The sequence below is a fragment of the Ursus maritimus genome, unplaced genomic scaffold (assembly GCF_017311325.1).
Source record: "Ursus maritimus isolate PB19 unplaced genomic scaffold, ASM1731132v1 scaffold_5, whole genome shotgun sequence".
Taxonomy (NCBI): domain Eukaryota; kingdom Metazoa; phylum Chordata; class Mammalia; order Carnivora; family Ursidae; genus Ursus; species Ursus maritimus.
In genome coordinates, this window is record NW_024426663.1 from 55,209,338 (window position 1) to 55,226,940 (window position 17,603).

The following is a 17,603-nucleotide window of genomic DNA, read 5'->3' on the forward strand; positions in this document are numbered from 1 at the left end:
AAATGTCAGTACTGGCACAAAATTAGACACAAAGACCAAATGAACAGAATAAACAGCCCAGAAATAAACCCATGCTTATAGCTCATATGGTCAATTAACCTATGACAAAGGACACAAGAATATACAATGAGGAAAAGATAGTCTCTTCAACAAATACTGTTGGGAAAATTGCACAGCTACATACAAAAGAATAAAACTTGACCACTCTCTTATACCAATAAAAAAATAAACTCAAAGTGGATTGAACACCTAAATGTTAAGACCTGAAACCATAAAAGAAAACATAGGCAATAATTTCATTGACCCTGGCCATATAAACATTTTTCTCAATATGTCTCCTCAGGCAAGGGAAAACAAAAGCAAAAATAAACTATCAGGACTACACCAAAATAAAAAGCCTTTGCACAGCAAAGGAAACTATCAACAAAATGATATGGAAACCTACTCTATGGGAGAAAATATTTGGAGAATGATATATCCCATAAGGGGTTAATATTCAAAATACCTAACACCATAAAAATGCCCAAATAATCCAATTAAAAATGGGCAGAGGACCTGAACAGACATTCGTCCAAAGAAGACATACTGATGGCCAACAGACACATGAGAAGATGCTCAACATCACTCCTCATCGGGGAAATGCAGATCAAAACCACAATGAGATACCACCTTACACCTGTCAGAATGGATAGTATCAAAAACACCAGAAATAACAAGTGTTGGTGAGGATGTGGAGAAAAATGAACCCTCCTGCCCTGTTGGTGGGAATGTAAATTGGTGCAGCTACTGTGGGAAACAATATGGAAAGTCCTCAAAAAATTAAAAATACAATTACCAGATGATCCATTAATTCCGCAACTAGGTATTTTACCCACAGAAAACGTAAGCACTAATTTGAAAAGATACATGCATTCCTACGTTTCTTGCAGTATCATTTACAATAGGCAAGATATAGAAGCAATCTAAGTGTCCATCCACAGATAAATGGATAAAGAACACACACACACACACACTGGACTATTATTCATTCGTAAAAATGAATGAGATCTTGCCATTTGCAACAGCATGGATGGACTCAATGAGTATAATGCTAAGTGAAATAAGTCAGACAAAGAAAAACAAATACCATATGATTTCACACTATGTGGAATTTAAGAAACAAAATGAACGAACAAAGAAAAAAAGAGACAAAAAACGCAGACTCTTTAATACAGAGAACAAACTGGTGGTTGCCAGAGGGGACGTAGGTAGGGGCAGGGGTGAAATAGAGGACTGAGTGTAAACTTATCACAATGAGCACTGAGTAATATGTAGAATTGTTGAATCGTTATATTTTACAGCTAAAAGTAATATAAACACTGTATGTTAATTATACTTCAATAAAACAAAGTAAGTTTCAGAAGACACAGGAGACAAGATATCCCAATTTTTGCTTTAGAATAAAAGTATGTTTAGGGACAAGCTCAGAGTTTTGGGAATTCTAAAGAGTTCAGCTACTGGGTAAATACCATAGTTACAGTTATAGTATAGGAGTAAAGCCCAAATATGTTCCTAGCCAATAAGTCACTCACCAGGGCTGGCCACTGTGCAATTGAGACTCGAGTGCCCTGGACAAGGACCGGGTCCTTCCGGGGTGCCCACACCAGAGACCCTTCCAGCAGAAGCACAATAACTTCTTCAGCATGAACTTTAACCCAGGAGTGTTGCTTCCAGTTACAGCCATCAAATTCTACAAAGATCTGCAAAAAGAGATGAAAAGGAGTTTGGAGGTCACATCTGGAAAAATTCCACTGTAATAATTAAACAAACATGAACCATGACTAGGAAAAATTCTACTAAGTTGTTTTTTAAGTTCTTTTAATGAATTTCAATAAAAATCAATCTTACTTCAGAGCAAGGAAGCTGCGCTCAGCTTCACTCTAAAAAGAGTAGCAGAATTAAGGGGACACATCCACAGTCAACAATTTTTAGCCGTGATCCTATTGAAATTTGTAACTCTTGGTTTCCAATTTATATCTATGCACACCAGCCGGGGGCTTACTATGTATAAAGCACTGGACTAGGTTCAGAAATACAAAGAGAGAAATCTAGCATTATTTCCTTGTCTCAAGGAGCTCATAGTCTAATAGGCTGGAGAGAAATTTTTTACACTTCTACTGAAAATAACTGTGAACGTTGTTGATAAATTTTTTTGAATAGGTGATAATACACACACGGTACAAAACTCAAAAGAATAAACACTGAAAAAAGTTGCCCTCCCAGTCCTGCGTGTGGATTTTTTAAATTACCCCTGCCAGGAGTGATCTTATACCTGTTAGAGGCATGCTATCATCATCAACGAGGCTTTGCTTCCCTCCACAAGAGACATTCTACTTTTTGAGATACGGTTAAGTAGACAGTGTAAGAAGTTTCTGAAAGTGATTCATATTAAATGAAACTACATTCTTCTAATAAATAGTATGCTTAGGTTGGGCTTTCCCGTATAAATTCTGACTTCTGAGCATGCTTCACATGCAGCATAAAGAGCAAGACATATGCAAATAGGTATCAGTATTCAGAACAGATATACCCAGGACCTAACATATAGCTGGTCATAGAAGGGCTAGAGTGTTTATTCATTTTCATAGAATTTTCGTTGGCTTTTGGGAAACACATGCAATAAAACGATAAAATATAAATGAAAAAAAAAAATCAAGACCAAGCAAACTACAACAGGAAGTCACTGTCAAAGTATAAAACAGAAAACTTAAGCTGGCCCCAAGGAACTATACGGCTATATGGCTGAGTGATGTTTTTGCTTCTAAACTTCTTAAAGGCCAATTTGAAAATGGGAAGTCAGCTGCATAGGTCCCACCATCTACATCTTTTTTTTTTTTTTTTTTTTTAATTAAACTCTACCCCGAATGTGGGGCAAACCCACGACCTAGAGATCAAGAGTCACATGTTCTACCCACTGAGCCAGCCAGGCACCCCTCCTACCGTCTAAAAGGAAAACAAAGCAATTACTCAGGGAAGCAATGCTTTTCCAACCCTTTGGCACTGTAGGAAATTTCTCACAAGCAGCTTCCTAAGGCAAGAATGAGTGATGTAGGACAAATCCAGAATCCTTATAGCAGTGACTCTTAACTGGGAACCATGAAGTTACCAAGATTTGTAAGTACTAGGGGCACCAAGCATATATGTGTTGTATTTGTATGTACTATTATTTTTTTTTTAAAGATTTTATTTATTTGAGAGAGAGAAACACACAGCAAGAGAGGGAATACAAGCAGGGGGAGTGGGAGAGGGAGAAGCAGGCTTCTTGCTGAGCAGGGAGCCTGATGTGGGGCTCGATCCCGGGACTCTGGGACTCTGGGATCATGATCTGGGCCGAAGGCAGACACTTAACGACTGAGCCACCCAGGCACCCCTGTATGTACTATTATTTTAAAAATATATGTTGATGAGGTCACCTGGGTGGCTCAGCTGGTTAAGTGTCTGACTTTGGTTCAGGTCATGATCTCAGGGTCCTGGGATGGAGCCCGACATCTGGCTCTCTGCTCAATGGGGATTCTGCTTCTCTCCTTCCCTCTGCGCTCTCCCCCCACATCTCAAAAAAAATCAATAAATAAAATCTTTAAAAAGATATGTTGATGATATATATAATGAATAAAATTTAAATCCATTAACATTGTTACTGAATTCGTATCAGCTTTTGTTGGTATACATGTTCTCATCCAGTCAACATACAAAGTTACAGGTACAATTATATGAAATTTCAGGACACTTATACTTGAAGAGTGTGAAATCACTTCTCAGTAGCCTAGCATTAGGCTTGATCTCTTCACAGGCAATACATACTCGTGGATGTGGAGTGCATGGCCGAAAAGTTATCCCAGAAATTAAATTCATTACATAAAGCTCTAGTTTTATTATTGTAACAAGTAAGCTTCACTTCTACTTACACACACACACACACACACACACACACACACACACACACACACAGGGGAAACAAGGCTCAGAGAGCAGAAGCATGATTTTTTACAGAGAAAGAGAATACTGAACTGCAATGCATTTAATATATGAATAGGCTCACTTATATATACATATATGTTCCAAGGGAATAAAACACAACTTCAAATAACTTGCAGACAACTGGGAAGAGAGAATCAAACGTACACTTAATGTGCAGACTCAGGCACCAAGAAAGGTAGTAGCAGCAAAATAAACAAAGGTGGAGCTTAGGTTCTTGGAGGTTTAGGTTGGGGTGTATTTTTTTTTTTTTTAAGATTTTAATTATTTATTTGACACAGAGAGAGGCAGCGAGAGAGGGAACACAAGCAGGGGGAGTGGGAGAGGGAGATGCAGCAGGCTTCCCAATGAGCAGGGAGCCCGATGCGGGGCTTGATCCCAGAATGCTGGGATCACGACCTGAGCCAAAGGCAGACGCTTAATGACTGAGCCACCCAGGCACCCCTGGAGGCTTGGATTTGAGCATTAGATCCACTGTATGAACTGCAAAACTGGACACGTCACTCTTTGCTCCTCAAGCACTGGCTTCCTCCCTTGTGATAAGACCTCCCACCCCAGGTTGTGGAATTTGAATAAAGTAATGGATTCAAAAGCACTTTGGTCAGCTGCAAAGCACTACTTAGGCAATGATATGCCATAAAATAAAGAGAAATAAAGTAAAATAAAGTATGGGGGATGTTCAGAGGCAGCAGAGATCACCTCAGGGGTCCAGAGGGACTTGAATGGTCTGAGGCCAAAAAAAAAAAAAAAAAAAAAAAAAAAAAAGTCCCAATCAAGTTCTAGGATGGCCAGGAGCTATACAAGCAAACTGTGGAGGAAGGAGTGGGAGATGAGGTTAAAAAAACTAAGAGTCAAGGTGGAAGATCTTGAATACTGGGATAAAAACCAGCTGCCAATGGGAGGGGTGAGTATGTTTGTATGTGTGTCCATGCATGTACACAAGTGCCATTAAAAGGTTTCTGAGGTCAAGATATGAACAGAGCAGTTGGTTTTAAGGAAATTCACCTACCTACCAGTGGATATAGATGGACTGGAGTTGGGAGAAGGTAAGAGGGAGTGTTCTTCCATGACCTAGAGTGGGAGCAGTAAGACTAGGGAAAAATGACTTGTGCTTATTAGAATCCATGAGTTCTATCACCAAGCTGGATAAAAGGGTAAAGGAAAATGCAAAAATGGCTTGGATTTTGAACCAGAGTGGTACCATTACATAACTGATGTCAGGAGGAGGTGGCTAAAAGACACACAACATCTTTCACGGCATGTAAAGAAGTATGAAGTATTAAATGCCCTGGCTGAGTCAGACCATGAGTGACACAGTCCTGTACTGGGCATCACTCAGAAAACTAGAGGTTGAGGCTCCATGGCAAATGACGGCCAGGTGCCATGCTGCAGTTCTAATCTGCCACCACATTAAAAAAACCAACCCATGAGTCACAAAATCGTAAGTTACAGCAACACACAAATACAAGAACAACACTAAAAGAAGTCATTGTACTACAGCTGTAACAATTTCTACGCTGTACAAAAGAACTTCAACATTAAAAGTTAATATTCAGGAATCCTATCATCACTTATCTGAAAACATCAGGGAAAAGTTCAGTTACTGGAAAGCCAGATCTCACTTAAGGGAAATTCTCTCTCAAACCACCTGGGCAAAGGTGGGTTCCACATATATGGAAAAAAGTGTTTACTTTGACAACAACAGTGCTGTATGTTCTGGGATCAAGAAATACCTCACGCCTAACAATATGAATTTGTTTTAAGAGCAATATGGAGGGACACCTGGGTGGTGCAGTCGGTTAAGCGTCCAATTCTTGGTTTCACCTCAGGTCCTGATCTCAGGGTCCTGCGATCGAGCCCCCTATGGTGACATAGGGCTCTGTGGTCAGTGCAGAATTTGCTTGGGATTCCCTCTCCTTCTGCCCCTCCCCACTGCTCACTCACTTGCTCTCTCTCCAAAAGAAATGTCTTTAGAAAAAGTAAAATAAAGAGCAATATGGAATGTGGATATATGTAAACATGTTCTCTGAATAGTGAGGCTTATTTCTGGCCCTTGCACTGTGCTTTACTTCCTAGCTAGAGTAATGGAAGAAGTTAGAACATATAAAAAATCATTTCAGATCAAAGTACCTAGAACATGAATTCTTAAAATGGAGAAAGGGCTATAAACTAACAAAAATCAATGATTGTGGTTGGATTGAGTCAGAGATGACTAAGGTAGGTTGATTATCTGAACAGAAGACTAAACAGTTTGAGTTGATTATTTAAAGTCCTTTTTTTTTTTTAAAGATTTTATTTATTTATTTATTTGACAGAGACAGCCAGCGAGAGAGGGAACGCAAGCTGGGGGAGTGGGAGAGGAAGAAGCAGGCTCCCAGCGGAGAAGCCTGATGTGGGGCTCGATCCCAGAATGCTGGGATCGTGCCCTGAGCTGAAGGCAGATGCTTAACGACTGCGCCACCCAGGTGCCCCAATTATTTAAAGTCTTTTAACAATTTCTAGTATTAGAAGTAGCAAACAGAACTACACATGCTACAGCTAAAATCCAAGGACTAGATGTAAAATATTTCATTAGTTAAGGGAAGTAAGTGGTAACACTCCTGCTTTTGTTTCAAAATTCCTTTTACGGTATCTAAGTGATTTACATTTATTTCAGCGATATTAAAATCAAAGAAATTCTTTAATAAAATCAATTAATTTCTCCTAAGTTTGATAACATCAGATAGTAGTAACCTGAGTAATATAAGCTTTCATGTTTATTGTTTAATCATCAGTTTGGATTCTGGTTCCCCCCAAGGCCATTCTTCCTACAATTAATAAAATTATTCATTTATTCCCTCTCAACAAAAATAGAACACCTCTTATGTTAATGTATAGGATTTACTGGGGCCAAGAGTATCAAGGTGAATAAAGCTAGCAATTGACAGGAGGGACTCACACCCCAGATGAATCAACAGAGAGGTATAGAAATGATTACAGGGCTATGTAATAAGGGCAGTAACAAAGATCTGAACATGCTATATTAGGCCAGAAAAGGCATCTGCCTTGAGAAACTAGAACAGTTTCACAGAAGAGGTAGTAGTACCCAATATGCGTCTTAAAGGACAAGCATTCTAGCAAAGAAAAGAGAGAAGACTTTCCATCAGGTACAAAGGAAGAGAAACATAAAGCAGATTGAGTGTTCCAGGAAGCAGCCATAGCTATCAGTAAGTAAGCTGTAAGGGCTCTGATTGGCATGTTAATGCATGATGCATTGAAATCTGGTGGCAAAAGTGTCTTGTTTGGCCAGCAGCGTGGTTTTTTTGTTGGTTTGTTTTTATTTTTTTTTTTTATTTTTTATTTTTTTTATTTTTTTAAAGATTTTATTTATTTATTCGACAGAGATAGAGACAGCCAGCGAGAGAGGGAACACAAGCAGGGGGAGTGGGAGAGGAAGAAGCAGGCTCATAGTGGAGGAGCCCGACGTGGGGCTCGATCCCGTAACGCTGGGATCACGCCCTGAGCCGAAGGCAGACGCTCAACCGCTGTGCCACCCAGGCGCCCCTGTTGGTTTGTTTTTAAATGTGCATTGAACATCTTTAGGCAGTGTCTGCACTCTCCAGTTGCCAATCTCCACTACACCCTTTGGTCTGTCACCTAGCTATTTACATAAGCCTGGTACTCTGGACACATGTGGGTTTATGTTCCCTGATATACAGCCACTGATAGTTTCAAAGGGGAAGGGGAAAGACATCATAAAATGTATTATAAAGAAAATGCCATCTAGGGGAAAAACTTCTCAATGCTCAGTTTAAAACAGGAAATCAAAATAGAAATTACGAAGTATTTTATAATTAGATGAATGGCTAAACACACTTTACTCATACTATGAAACAGTATGGATAAGTTTTTAAAAAATGAGATACCTCTAAAACACTAACAAGGAAAGATCTCCAAGATGTATTATATGCAAAAGAGCTGGATGCAGGGGGCATCTGGGTGGCTCAGTCGGTTGAATGTCTGGTTGAATGTCTGACTTCAGTGCTGGCAGTGGTCTCCGGGTCCTAGGATTGAGCCAACGTCAGGCTCCCCACTTAGCAGAGTCTGCTTGTCCCTCTGCCCCTCCTCCCGATTGTTCTCTCTCTCTCTCACTCTCTCTCTCTAATAAATAATATCTTTAAAAAAAGCTGGTTGCAGATTTTGGGGGGACAGTAAGGGAACAGAAGGATTGGGGGAAAAGGAGTAATAGTATTTTAGCCTTAATCAGTAAATGCTTCCTCTTCCTAAAAAAAAAAAAAGTATTCATATAATGCTTAAATAAATAATACTTTTTAAAAGGGAAAGAATTAACTTTGGGAACAGCGTGGAAGATTAATTACAGAGAGAAGAAACTGAAGGCAGGGAGACCAGTTACAAATTCATGATAACCAAGGAAAGAAATGAAAAAGGCCTAACCCCATAAGGCTGTATGAAGGGAAAAGTTTATTTGAAAAACTACAGAGATAAAAGTAACAGGATATGGTGATGACTGACTAAGGGAAATGGAAGACTAACTCAACTCCCAAGGTCCCTAAATTTTCTTTTCCAATTTTCCTACCTACATTCCGTTCGAAAAGGACAACAGGTCCAAAATGGAGTCACTCATGCTAAGCTCAAGTCATCAAACCACAACAAAACCTCTCCCAGGAATGGAATCTTAAACCCGTAAATCTGGAAGTACCTGGTCAGTACTAGTGAGGTAATCAGCCTAATAGACCCCTACTGTCCCCCCAGGAAAGTGGCCTTGTGTGAAACAATCAGCTCTGCTAGAACAACCTTCTTGTCCCGCCTCCTTCTGCCTATAAAAGTCTTTCATTTTGCACAGCTCTCTGGAGTTCCTTTCTATCAGCCACAAGGATTGCTGCCTGATTCAGGTATTGTCGAATAAAGCCAGTAAGATCTATAAAATCTACCAGCTGAATTCTGTTTTTTTAACGATTCTAAACAAAATGTAAAGTCTGCTTCAAATGATTTTACAAAATTGTTGGGATATCTCGACAGCAAAGATGGGGAATGATGCATGTGTAGAAGACAGCAGTTTTCAAACAAAAAACCAATTTTCTCTATAAGGGTCCTTTGATCAAGAGAGAGCCTTCTAACAATTAACCTTATTCACCACCTCACCCCCCCACCCCCACTTTCTAACATCCACAATAAATTAAATGTTAAGTACTCGAGTATCATAGAGATAACCAGAATAAAAACTCAAGCATACACATATATAGTGCTTTTAGGGGCTGTGGAATCACAAAGATCTGGATTTGCATCCCAACTTCTTCATTTCTTAGCTGTGTAGCCCAGGGCAAGTCACTTTAGCCTCTTTGCGCCTCACTTCCTTTGCCTATAAATAGGGACAGTAAGTATCTCAAAGGATTGTCTGAGGATTAAATGAAATAAAAGCATAAAAAACCTAGCAGACTTTGGGCTCCTGATAAACTTGCATTCCTTAAGAAACTCATACTACTGGTCTGATTATGAATTGGTAGAATATTAAAAAAAGAAAAAAATGTTATCTATCAAGAATCTTTATGTGCACACTCTGTGTCTCCATAACAACACTCCTGGCAATAATCCTAGGAAATAACCCTAAACACAGGATAGGCTTTATTCACAAAAATGCTCATCACAGCATAATTGATAAAGCCTAAAATCTGAAACAACTTCAATATTCAATGAAAGAGGAATAAATAAATTATCCAGCCAATAAAATTATAAGATTTTTTGTTAGAGAGCATTTTATTGTTTTCCTTTCAGTTATGAGAACAATACATGTTACCTGTGGAAAATCAAGAAAAGCACCAAGAAAATTAAAATCACCCATATACAAAAGTTTTCAGTAACACAGGAAAATTGCTACATTAAGTAAAAAAGTGAAACACAAAACTGAAAATACAGTATGAATTCGACTTTTAACATTTCTAAAAAAGAGGCTAGATGAATATGTATCAAAACATAAACAGTAGTTTCTAATCGGTTATGACATACAGGGGCTACTTTTAAAATTATCATCAAAATAATTTCTTCATTTTGTATCACAGGCATGCATTACCTGAGAATCATAAAAATAAAACATCTAATGCTTCTAATCTAACAACCTAGATTAAGTCACAAAAACCTGTAGACAATGGACCTTGGGCTGGAGTCCCAAGTAAGATTCCAACAATTTCAAGACAAAAAAATTAGTACCGAGACCATATCAAGAGACATATGTAACAAAAAAATTAAAGATCAATCATAAACACCTTATGGCGGAGGCCACAGAGTAGAAATTCCATAATAAATGAGAAGTGAAAGTTAACAATCTAATACCGGCTTCTAAATATTCTTTTTAAGATATGGTAGTCAGAGAAGGCCTCTTTAATAACAGAAAAATGCATGTTCTGTTCTTGAGGGAACTTACAATGCAGTAGGAGGACACAAGCTATATATCTTGTTATATATCTATAAGAAGAAAAACTGTGATTAATATTCCAAAAGAGGCATGTAACAAAATACTAAAGGAGCAAAGAAAAAAAAATAAGATGCTGGGGATTCAGAAAGGCTTTACAGAGGTGGTAGAACCTGGAATGGAGGCTTTCTCTTCTCCTTATAGGGTTTCAATGGTTAACATTAAAAGCAAAGGGGAAAGGGGAAACAAAGCAGAAGCCAGAAAGTATTTAAAAAGTGCAAGACCAATGAATCAGGGATGTTTGCTATAAATATCCTTTTGGCAACACCTGATTTCCCTCATTCGGTTCTTTGCACACCAAGGGTCCTTCTTTTTTTTTTTTTTTTTTAAGATTTTATTTATTTATTTGACAGAGACAGAGACAGCCAGCGAGAGAGGGAACACAAGCAGGGGGAGTGGGAGAGGAAGAAGCAGGCTTATAGCGGAGGAGCCTGATGTGGGGCTCGATCCCATAACGCCGGGATCACGCCCTGAGCCGAAGGCAGACACTCAACTGCTGTGCCACCCAGGCGCCCCACCAAGGGTCCTTCTTATCTGTAATTTGGTCTCTTGAGTGGAACCAGGAGGGGGCTCTGTGCAGATCTCTGGATAGGAGTATCTCCCACTGTTAATTAATAACCTTATATGATGATTTACAAATCAATCTCCAGAGAGTTTGGTTAGTGAGAATCAGTTCCCTAGAGCCTGGTTACCCCTGAACACACATACAAAAATGGAGTTTTTGGCCTGGCAAAACTGAGAGGTCATACTATATGAGTCACTACTGAACAATCAGGCAGGTTTTACCCATGTACAGAACAGGAGTAAAAGACACTCTGGCAGTTGGGGTAGTGGGGTAGGGAGGGCTTAAAAAACCACCAACCTGTCAAAGGCAGTGGAAAACTGAGAAGCAGCAACAGGTGTTGTGTCCCCCAGGCCTTGTGGAAGCAAAGCCTACAGGAATCAACTCCAGCTGTTGAGAAAATCACTAGCAAAAGAAAAGGCCATGTTACTTACCCACCATTTAGGAAGGGAAGTGGGGAACTGAATCAACCATAACAAGTTGGAAATGAGAACTCGGCAAGTAAGCACTGAAGGAGGGAATGAGCCCTTGGCAGGTGGGGAATTAGTGAAGGAACTCTTAGAAACAAATGGGTAATTAAGAGGAAAGATCTGATTATGTAGCAAAGGGAGAGAATGCTGGAGGGACAAAATGACCAGTGTACGTGATCACTGGTGGATATACTACACAGCTCTAAATTAAACAGAACGCAAACACAAAGTAAGAGACAACTATTAGCAATTATACACATACACACGACAAACTTAAAAAAAAAAAGAATATGAAGCACCTGAGTGCCTGAAAAACTCAAGGATGGCTCAATGTCTCAAAAACAGACCTCCTGCTCTAAGACAATTACGATGAAAAGCACAGTTAGAGGGGCTCACACTTAAACATTACATATTCATTTGTACAATCTCACTTTCATGTAAAGTTCTCTAAACCTTACACCAATCCGCAAAACCATATTCTATTTACTTTAATAAACAGCATATCATGTATCATGCAGATTTTTGTTGAACTTCTGGAATTATAAGAAAAGGACACTTAAGGATAATCATTAAAATCCATAAACTCCCATTTCAATTAGGGCTGAAGTTCTGGGTTTGTGTGAACACAGGTTGAGATTGTGGACTGGAAATATGGTACTGTCCTGGATTATAATCATTACTTTACCTACAAACAAAGTAGGGAGGTATTTTGAAGTCCACCTAACCTGAGACAAGGAGGAAAGGTAGAAGGAGGATGTAAAAAAAATAAGGCAGATACAGATATGCTTTCATTCCTCTTGGAAGACTCCCAGATAGAAGAAACATGGTACTAGCCTGGACACTGCTACAATTATTACATTATCTGGAATCAAAGGAAAGGAGTACTTTTAGAGTTCACCTTTCTGCCAGATAAAGATGAAAGATTAAGGATAAAAAAATAAGGCAGATATGCTTTCACTCCTCTTCCAAGTTCTGGATAGCTGTGATAGCTACGATACACATTCAAAACAAGTCAATGATACTGAAGGCATCATTTAATTCTAGAAACAGCAAGAAAAGGGCAGTTTGCTTAATAAAATTGGGGCTGCCACCATTGGTTACTCAGTAGGAAGCAAGTTAGATAACCCACCTCACATGCCATTTGCATAAATATTCCAGGTGGACCAAAGATCTCAAGGTAAAAATAAAGAAAAATTGAACAACATTTATATATGCTCAAGATAGGGGACCTATCCCCAATCAAGTAACCCAGAAGCCATTAAGAAAAGTCCGAGTGATCTAATGATATAAACATTTTGTTCTTCTGTACGGCAAAACAACTCACCAAGTCAAAAGACAAAGAAGAGAAAATAATTGCAACACACTTGTGAAGTAAAGGGGTTCATACCCTGAAAATGCACAGAACTTGTACAGAGCGAAAGACAACTCCTACTTTTTTTTTTCAAATGGGCAAAAGATTGGCATATAACTCATTAAAAAAATACAAACAGCCAACAAACATAGAAAAAAACTAGTAGTCATGAAAATGCTATATTATTTTTCGCCCACTGGATTGCCAAAAATGACAAATACTGATGACACCATGAAAGCAAAGGTAAAAAGGGAAAGCAGCACTGCATGCAGGAACTGCTGGTGGGAGTCTGAAATGCTATCATCTTATTGGAAAATAACCGGGCATTACCTAAAAAAAGAAAAGATGCATATACTCCTATACCTCCTAACCCACTCCTGAATGTCTAAACTACAGAAATAGAACCATGATTACACTATATGACCAAGTTTATTAACCACAGCATTATTTCTAGTACCAAAATTTTTTCAATAACTTGAATAGCATAAAGAGGAATGATTGACAAATGATGGTACACCCATTCTATGAAATACAATGTAGTTACCAAAAAGGATGAGTAAGATCTATAGGTATTGATGCCCATGGTATAATGCTGAATGGAAATAAAGAGAGGGGCACCTGGCTGGCTCAGTCGGTAAAGCCTGCAACTCTTGGTCTTGGGGTTGTAGTTTGAACTCCATGTTGGGTATAGAGATTACTTAAGAATAAAATCTTAAAAAAACAAACAGAGTCCTTACTTTAAAAAAGGGTGTGTGTGGGGGAAGCAAGCTGCAGATATTGCTCAGCGTGATACCATTTGATTAAAAAAAAGCAACCCTCTGTATACAGATGAATGTTTTTATATTTTTTGTAGTAGTATTAAGAAAGATGAGCAAAAAGATTTCTCTTGCAAGTGGAAGCCTGTGAAAGATAGATTGTTGGCTTTTCCTGTGTATACTTTTGGTTATTTGACGTTTCACAAAATAGAAGTCTTAAAAAAAAAAAAAAAAAAAAAAAAAAAAAAGGAAAGGAAAACCCATTTTTTTTTCATCTGTGTGTTTTACCCACTGTCCCTACATATTATAAAGGTCCTGAGGTCTCTGCAACTCTTATGAACTGATAATGATTTAGGACACAAAGAGGACAGACTTAAGAGTCAGAAATAAATGCATAAAAATCTGTTAAACTATTTTTGCAACAAGACTATTTTTTTTAAACAAGCTCATTTAGAAATACAAATTAAGCTACTATTCCGGGGGGGGTGTGTGAGGAGGTTTTTTCCGGTTACATCTAAAAAATCTCAGTAGTTATTTGTTAGCATAGTTTTGATGAAGATGCCCACTATTAAACCCTTATAAACAAAACTCCCAATCAACAGGATCCTGACTTTTCTTTTTTTCATACTTCATTTTAAGGTAGTACATGGCTTTGGTATTGTTTTCCAGAAAAGAATGCATTAAATGGAGCAGGGTTACATTTTGAAACATTTCAGGATTAAAAAGTATTTAGAAAGAGGGTATTAATGGAGCCTAAAATTGAGAAGTGTTTTCAATCACTTCAAAAACTCATTCATCCAACCCTCAATTACTCATCCTTAACAGGGGGCGCCCTGCTATGCATTACTCAAAACCAAGCATGCCTGAAAACATCTTAAACTAACTGAATGAAAATCTGCCCAATCACAGGCCAGCTGCTTGAAAACTCCACCCTTGAGTACAGGAAGAACACTTTTGATTGGAAGACGGTTGTGTTTACTACGGTGTGTGGTGCAAATTGGTAAGGCCCACATGTCTAGGGTCCAAAGGAAATCTCTTTAATGAAAAAGGAAAACAAACGGCCAGTTCTCATCCTAGACTAGTCAGTGTCATTAACAGAACCTCAACATAGCAACTGCCATTCTTGAACAATTTTGCAAACTGGTGAAAAATTCTAAAGGCTCTGAGTTTTGTTGTGGTTGTTTTCTCATCTATGTCCCTTGATAAACATACAGGACAAGCTTGTTTATTCTGAAAACCCTAATCTGCCCTTGCTTCTATATGTATACAGCTCCATGCAAGACCTCAACACAGTTCTAATGTACGCTTGGCTTTAATTTCCAAGAATCACTCCAACTTTTTACTTGGTTTGAGAAACCAATTCAATGAGCCCAGTGGTAAAATTATTCAGCATTTAGCTTAGTAGGTGTCCAGCATTTCAGTGAGCTTCAAAAACCTCTGCCCTTAGGGAGCCCAGCAAACAACAAAGTGAATGGGTAGCCATTTCAGGTGCAGAGCTCATTAGCAATTCATCTGATGGAGGAAACAACTAGAATATAAAATTCCGACTGAAAAGCTAGGGCAGGCTAGGCCTTAGGTCAAAGTATGCATATAATGGTCGGTCTTCATTATGTTTTGCATTTACAGGGGTAAATTACTGGCTCTCAGAAAGACACCTCTCCCCCACCCCAACCTAGAAAGCAGTTTTTTGAAGCAAGCACAGAGGAATTTAAATCCAAATCCCCTCCTTAATCATCATCCTCATCCCCCCATATTCCTGGTATCTTTTTACAAATTCGCCCCAGTGAAGCCTCATAAATGCCCAAGCAGCCTTTTCTTATTTAGCATGGAGAAAGATCAAAGAATGTGAACTCAAGCAGCAGAAGCAAAGGCTAAGCCAGCCAGCCGCAAGCCAAACAACCCATAAAGCTTGATAAGGGGGAGGGTGGAAAGCCCAACACCACTAATCAACAGACAGAAAAATGAGTATCAGAAACCTACAATATTAGTATCAAATCCCAAAAAATCATTACAGTTTATAGCAAATAAAATATCTGCAGGACCAAGTTTATCACGAAAATTTACCTTCTGCCTGCTCATGTATTACATTCCAAAAGAATCTCCCTATTTTCATAGTATCTTAACCGAGAAGCTAGGGCCGCTATCAGAATGAGGAACTAAGGAGGCTTGCCAAAGCTCAAAGACAATATTTTGACGCCACATTAACAAAAATAACACAACGTGATCCCAAATACTAGTGAAGTTCTATTTTACTAAACAACTTTAATCACAAAATATACCAAGACAAGTATTCAAAAGCGCTCAAGCTCCAACACAAAGTTTCAAAACAAAACCTCTCCCAGGGTTGAGGGAGTAGCCGAGCTGGGAGCAAAAAAGCACCACCTAGCAGCCCCACTGGGCTGCTAAGACATATCTCAAACTTATCCAAAACAGCCACAACTGCAGCTCCTGTCACCCAGAAGCTCAAAGAGAAAGGAGCCCGAAGAGAGTCCGGAGAGCTGGCCTTTCTGGAGACCGCCAGGCCGAGCCCGGCTCAGACAAGGAGGAAGTAACTGCCAGATAAAAAAGCCCCGAGCAGCTCCAACTGCAGCCTCTGTGCCTCCCACAATTGCCCACATTCCCGCCCCACTCGGGGCTCCGGGAGGAAAGGAACAGGGCGCAGGTTTCCAGGGAGGCTGGGAACTACAGGTCCGCGTCTTTCAAGAGACAGCGACAGCACCAGCAGAACTCTGAGGGGCCCGGGAACCCAGGGTTCGGGAGCCTGCTCCCAAGGCGTGTTGGGGGGGGGACGCTGAGAAAAGGGTCGCTCAGGAGGCGGGGCCTCCCGGGTGGAGGCGGCAGCTCCTGGAGCCCTGGCCGCCCCCCGGGGGAAACCGGGGCGCGCACCCCGACGCGGAAGCCATGCCGGCCACAGCTCGGGGTGCTGAGGAGCCGGTGGGGGGCGCTAAGGAGATCTGGGGGCGCGGAACTGGGTCACCCCCACCCCACCGCCCCCTCACAAAGGCCCCCGGGGAGGCCGCCCGCAGGCCCCGCAGCCCCGGCCTCAAGTGCCCGCCTCGGCCGCCACTCACCGCTAGGTCCTGGGGCACCGCCCCGCTCATGGCCCGCACCGTGCCGGCCCGCCAGGCCCGAGTGCGCAGCGCAGGCCCCGGATCTCCGCCCGCCGCCGCCGCCGCCGCCGCCGCGGGGACGGAGGCCGAGGACGAGGCCGCGGTATCCGCGAACAGAAGCAGCAGCCGCTTGCCCACCGGGGAGGCCGCCGCGTCCGCCATCGCCAGGGCCGGCCAGACCCGCGCTCCCGCCCGCCGCCTCCCACCACCTCTGCCGCTGAGCGCCCGATCCGCCCGCAAGGCCTCCCTCCGCACCACCCGCGGCCGCGGCTCCCCCCCCCCCAACAGCCACCACCAACCACCGGCGCCGCGCAGCGCCCCCCGTGGCCGGGAGCGGAGCCGCAGCCCGGGCCCCGCACAGCGCCCCCCGCGCTCTGGAGCGGGGCGGCAGCTCCGGGCCCCTCGCAGCGCTCCGCCCCAACCTCCCCGGGGCCTGCAGTGCCCCCTGCGGCAGGGAGGGGAATTGCAGTTTCGGCCGGGGTGGGGAAGTGGGCGGGTCCTTCAGTCTTCCATGGCACCATCCTGGTCCCAACCTTCCTTCTGGGGGGTCCCATATGTGAGAAGGCTTTAGCTTACCCGCCTTGGACACCAAATACTTTTACTGGGGTGGGGGGGCTTGAGGGGCAAGGTACCCAGAGTAGGTATTTTGAGCTAAGCAGTTAGCACCCCAATACCTATTGATTTCCTATCCTGAAAACACGCCCTACCATTCCTGTCACTATCTTTTGGGAGACTCTCCCCATTGGTCCATGGGACACAATATCTTTCTTCTCACTGGCCCATAACATGGTACCATCCTATGCTATACTACCAGTACTTACGTAGGTTCCTTTCCAACTGACCAATGTGCTACATCCAGTGGGTGTTAAATACCA

The 17,603-nt window shown here is 41.3% G+C and overlaps 1 protein-coding gene across 1 annotated transcript in view; it reads right to left on the reverse strand.

The window, feature by feature from the left end:
- Positions 1-16,905, reverse strand: part of KDM3B (lysine demethylase 3B) — a 63,083-nt gene extending 46,178 nt beyond the window's left edge. Inside the window, exons 1-2 of the mRNA XM_040622392.1 lie at positions 16,690-16,905; positions 1,572-1,739 (exon numbers count right to left, since the gene is read on the reverse strand). Coding sequence (XP_040478326.1) covers positions 1,572-1,739; positions 16,690-16,890 — 369 coding nt within the window. The 5' untranslated portion in view covers positions 16,891-16,905. The remainder of the gene's footprint in view (positions 1-1,571; positions 1,740-16,689) is intronic.
- Between the last annotated feature and the right edge of the window lie 698 nt (positions 16,906-17,603).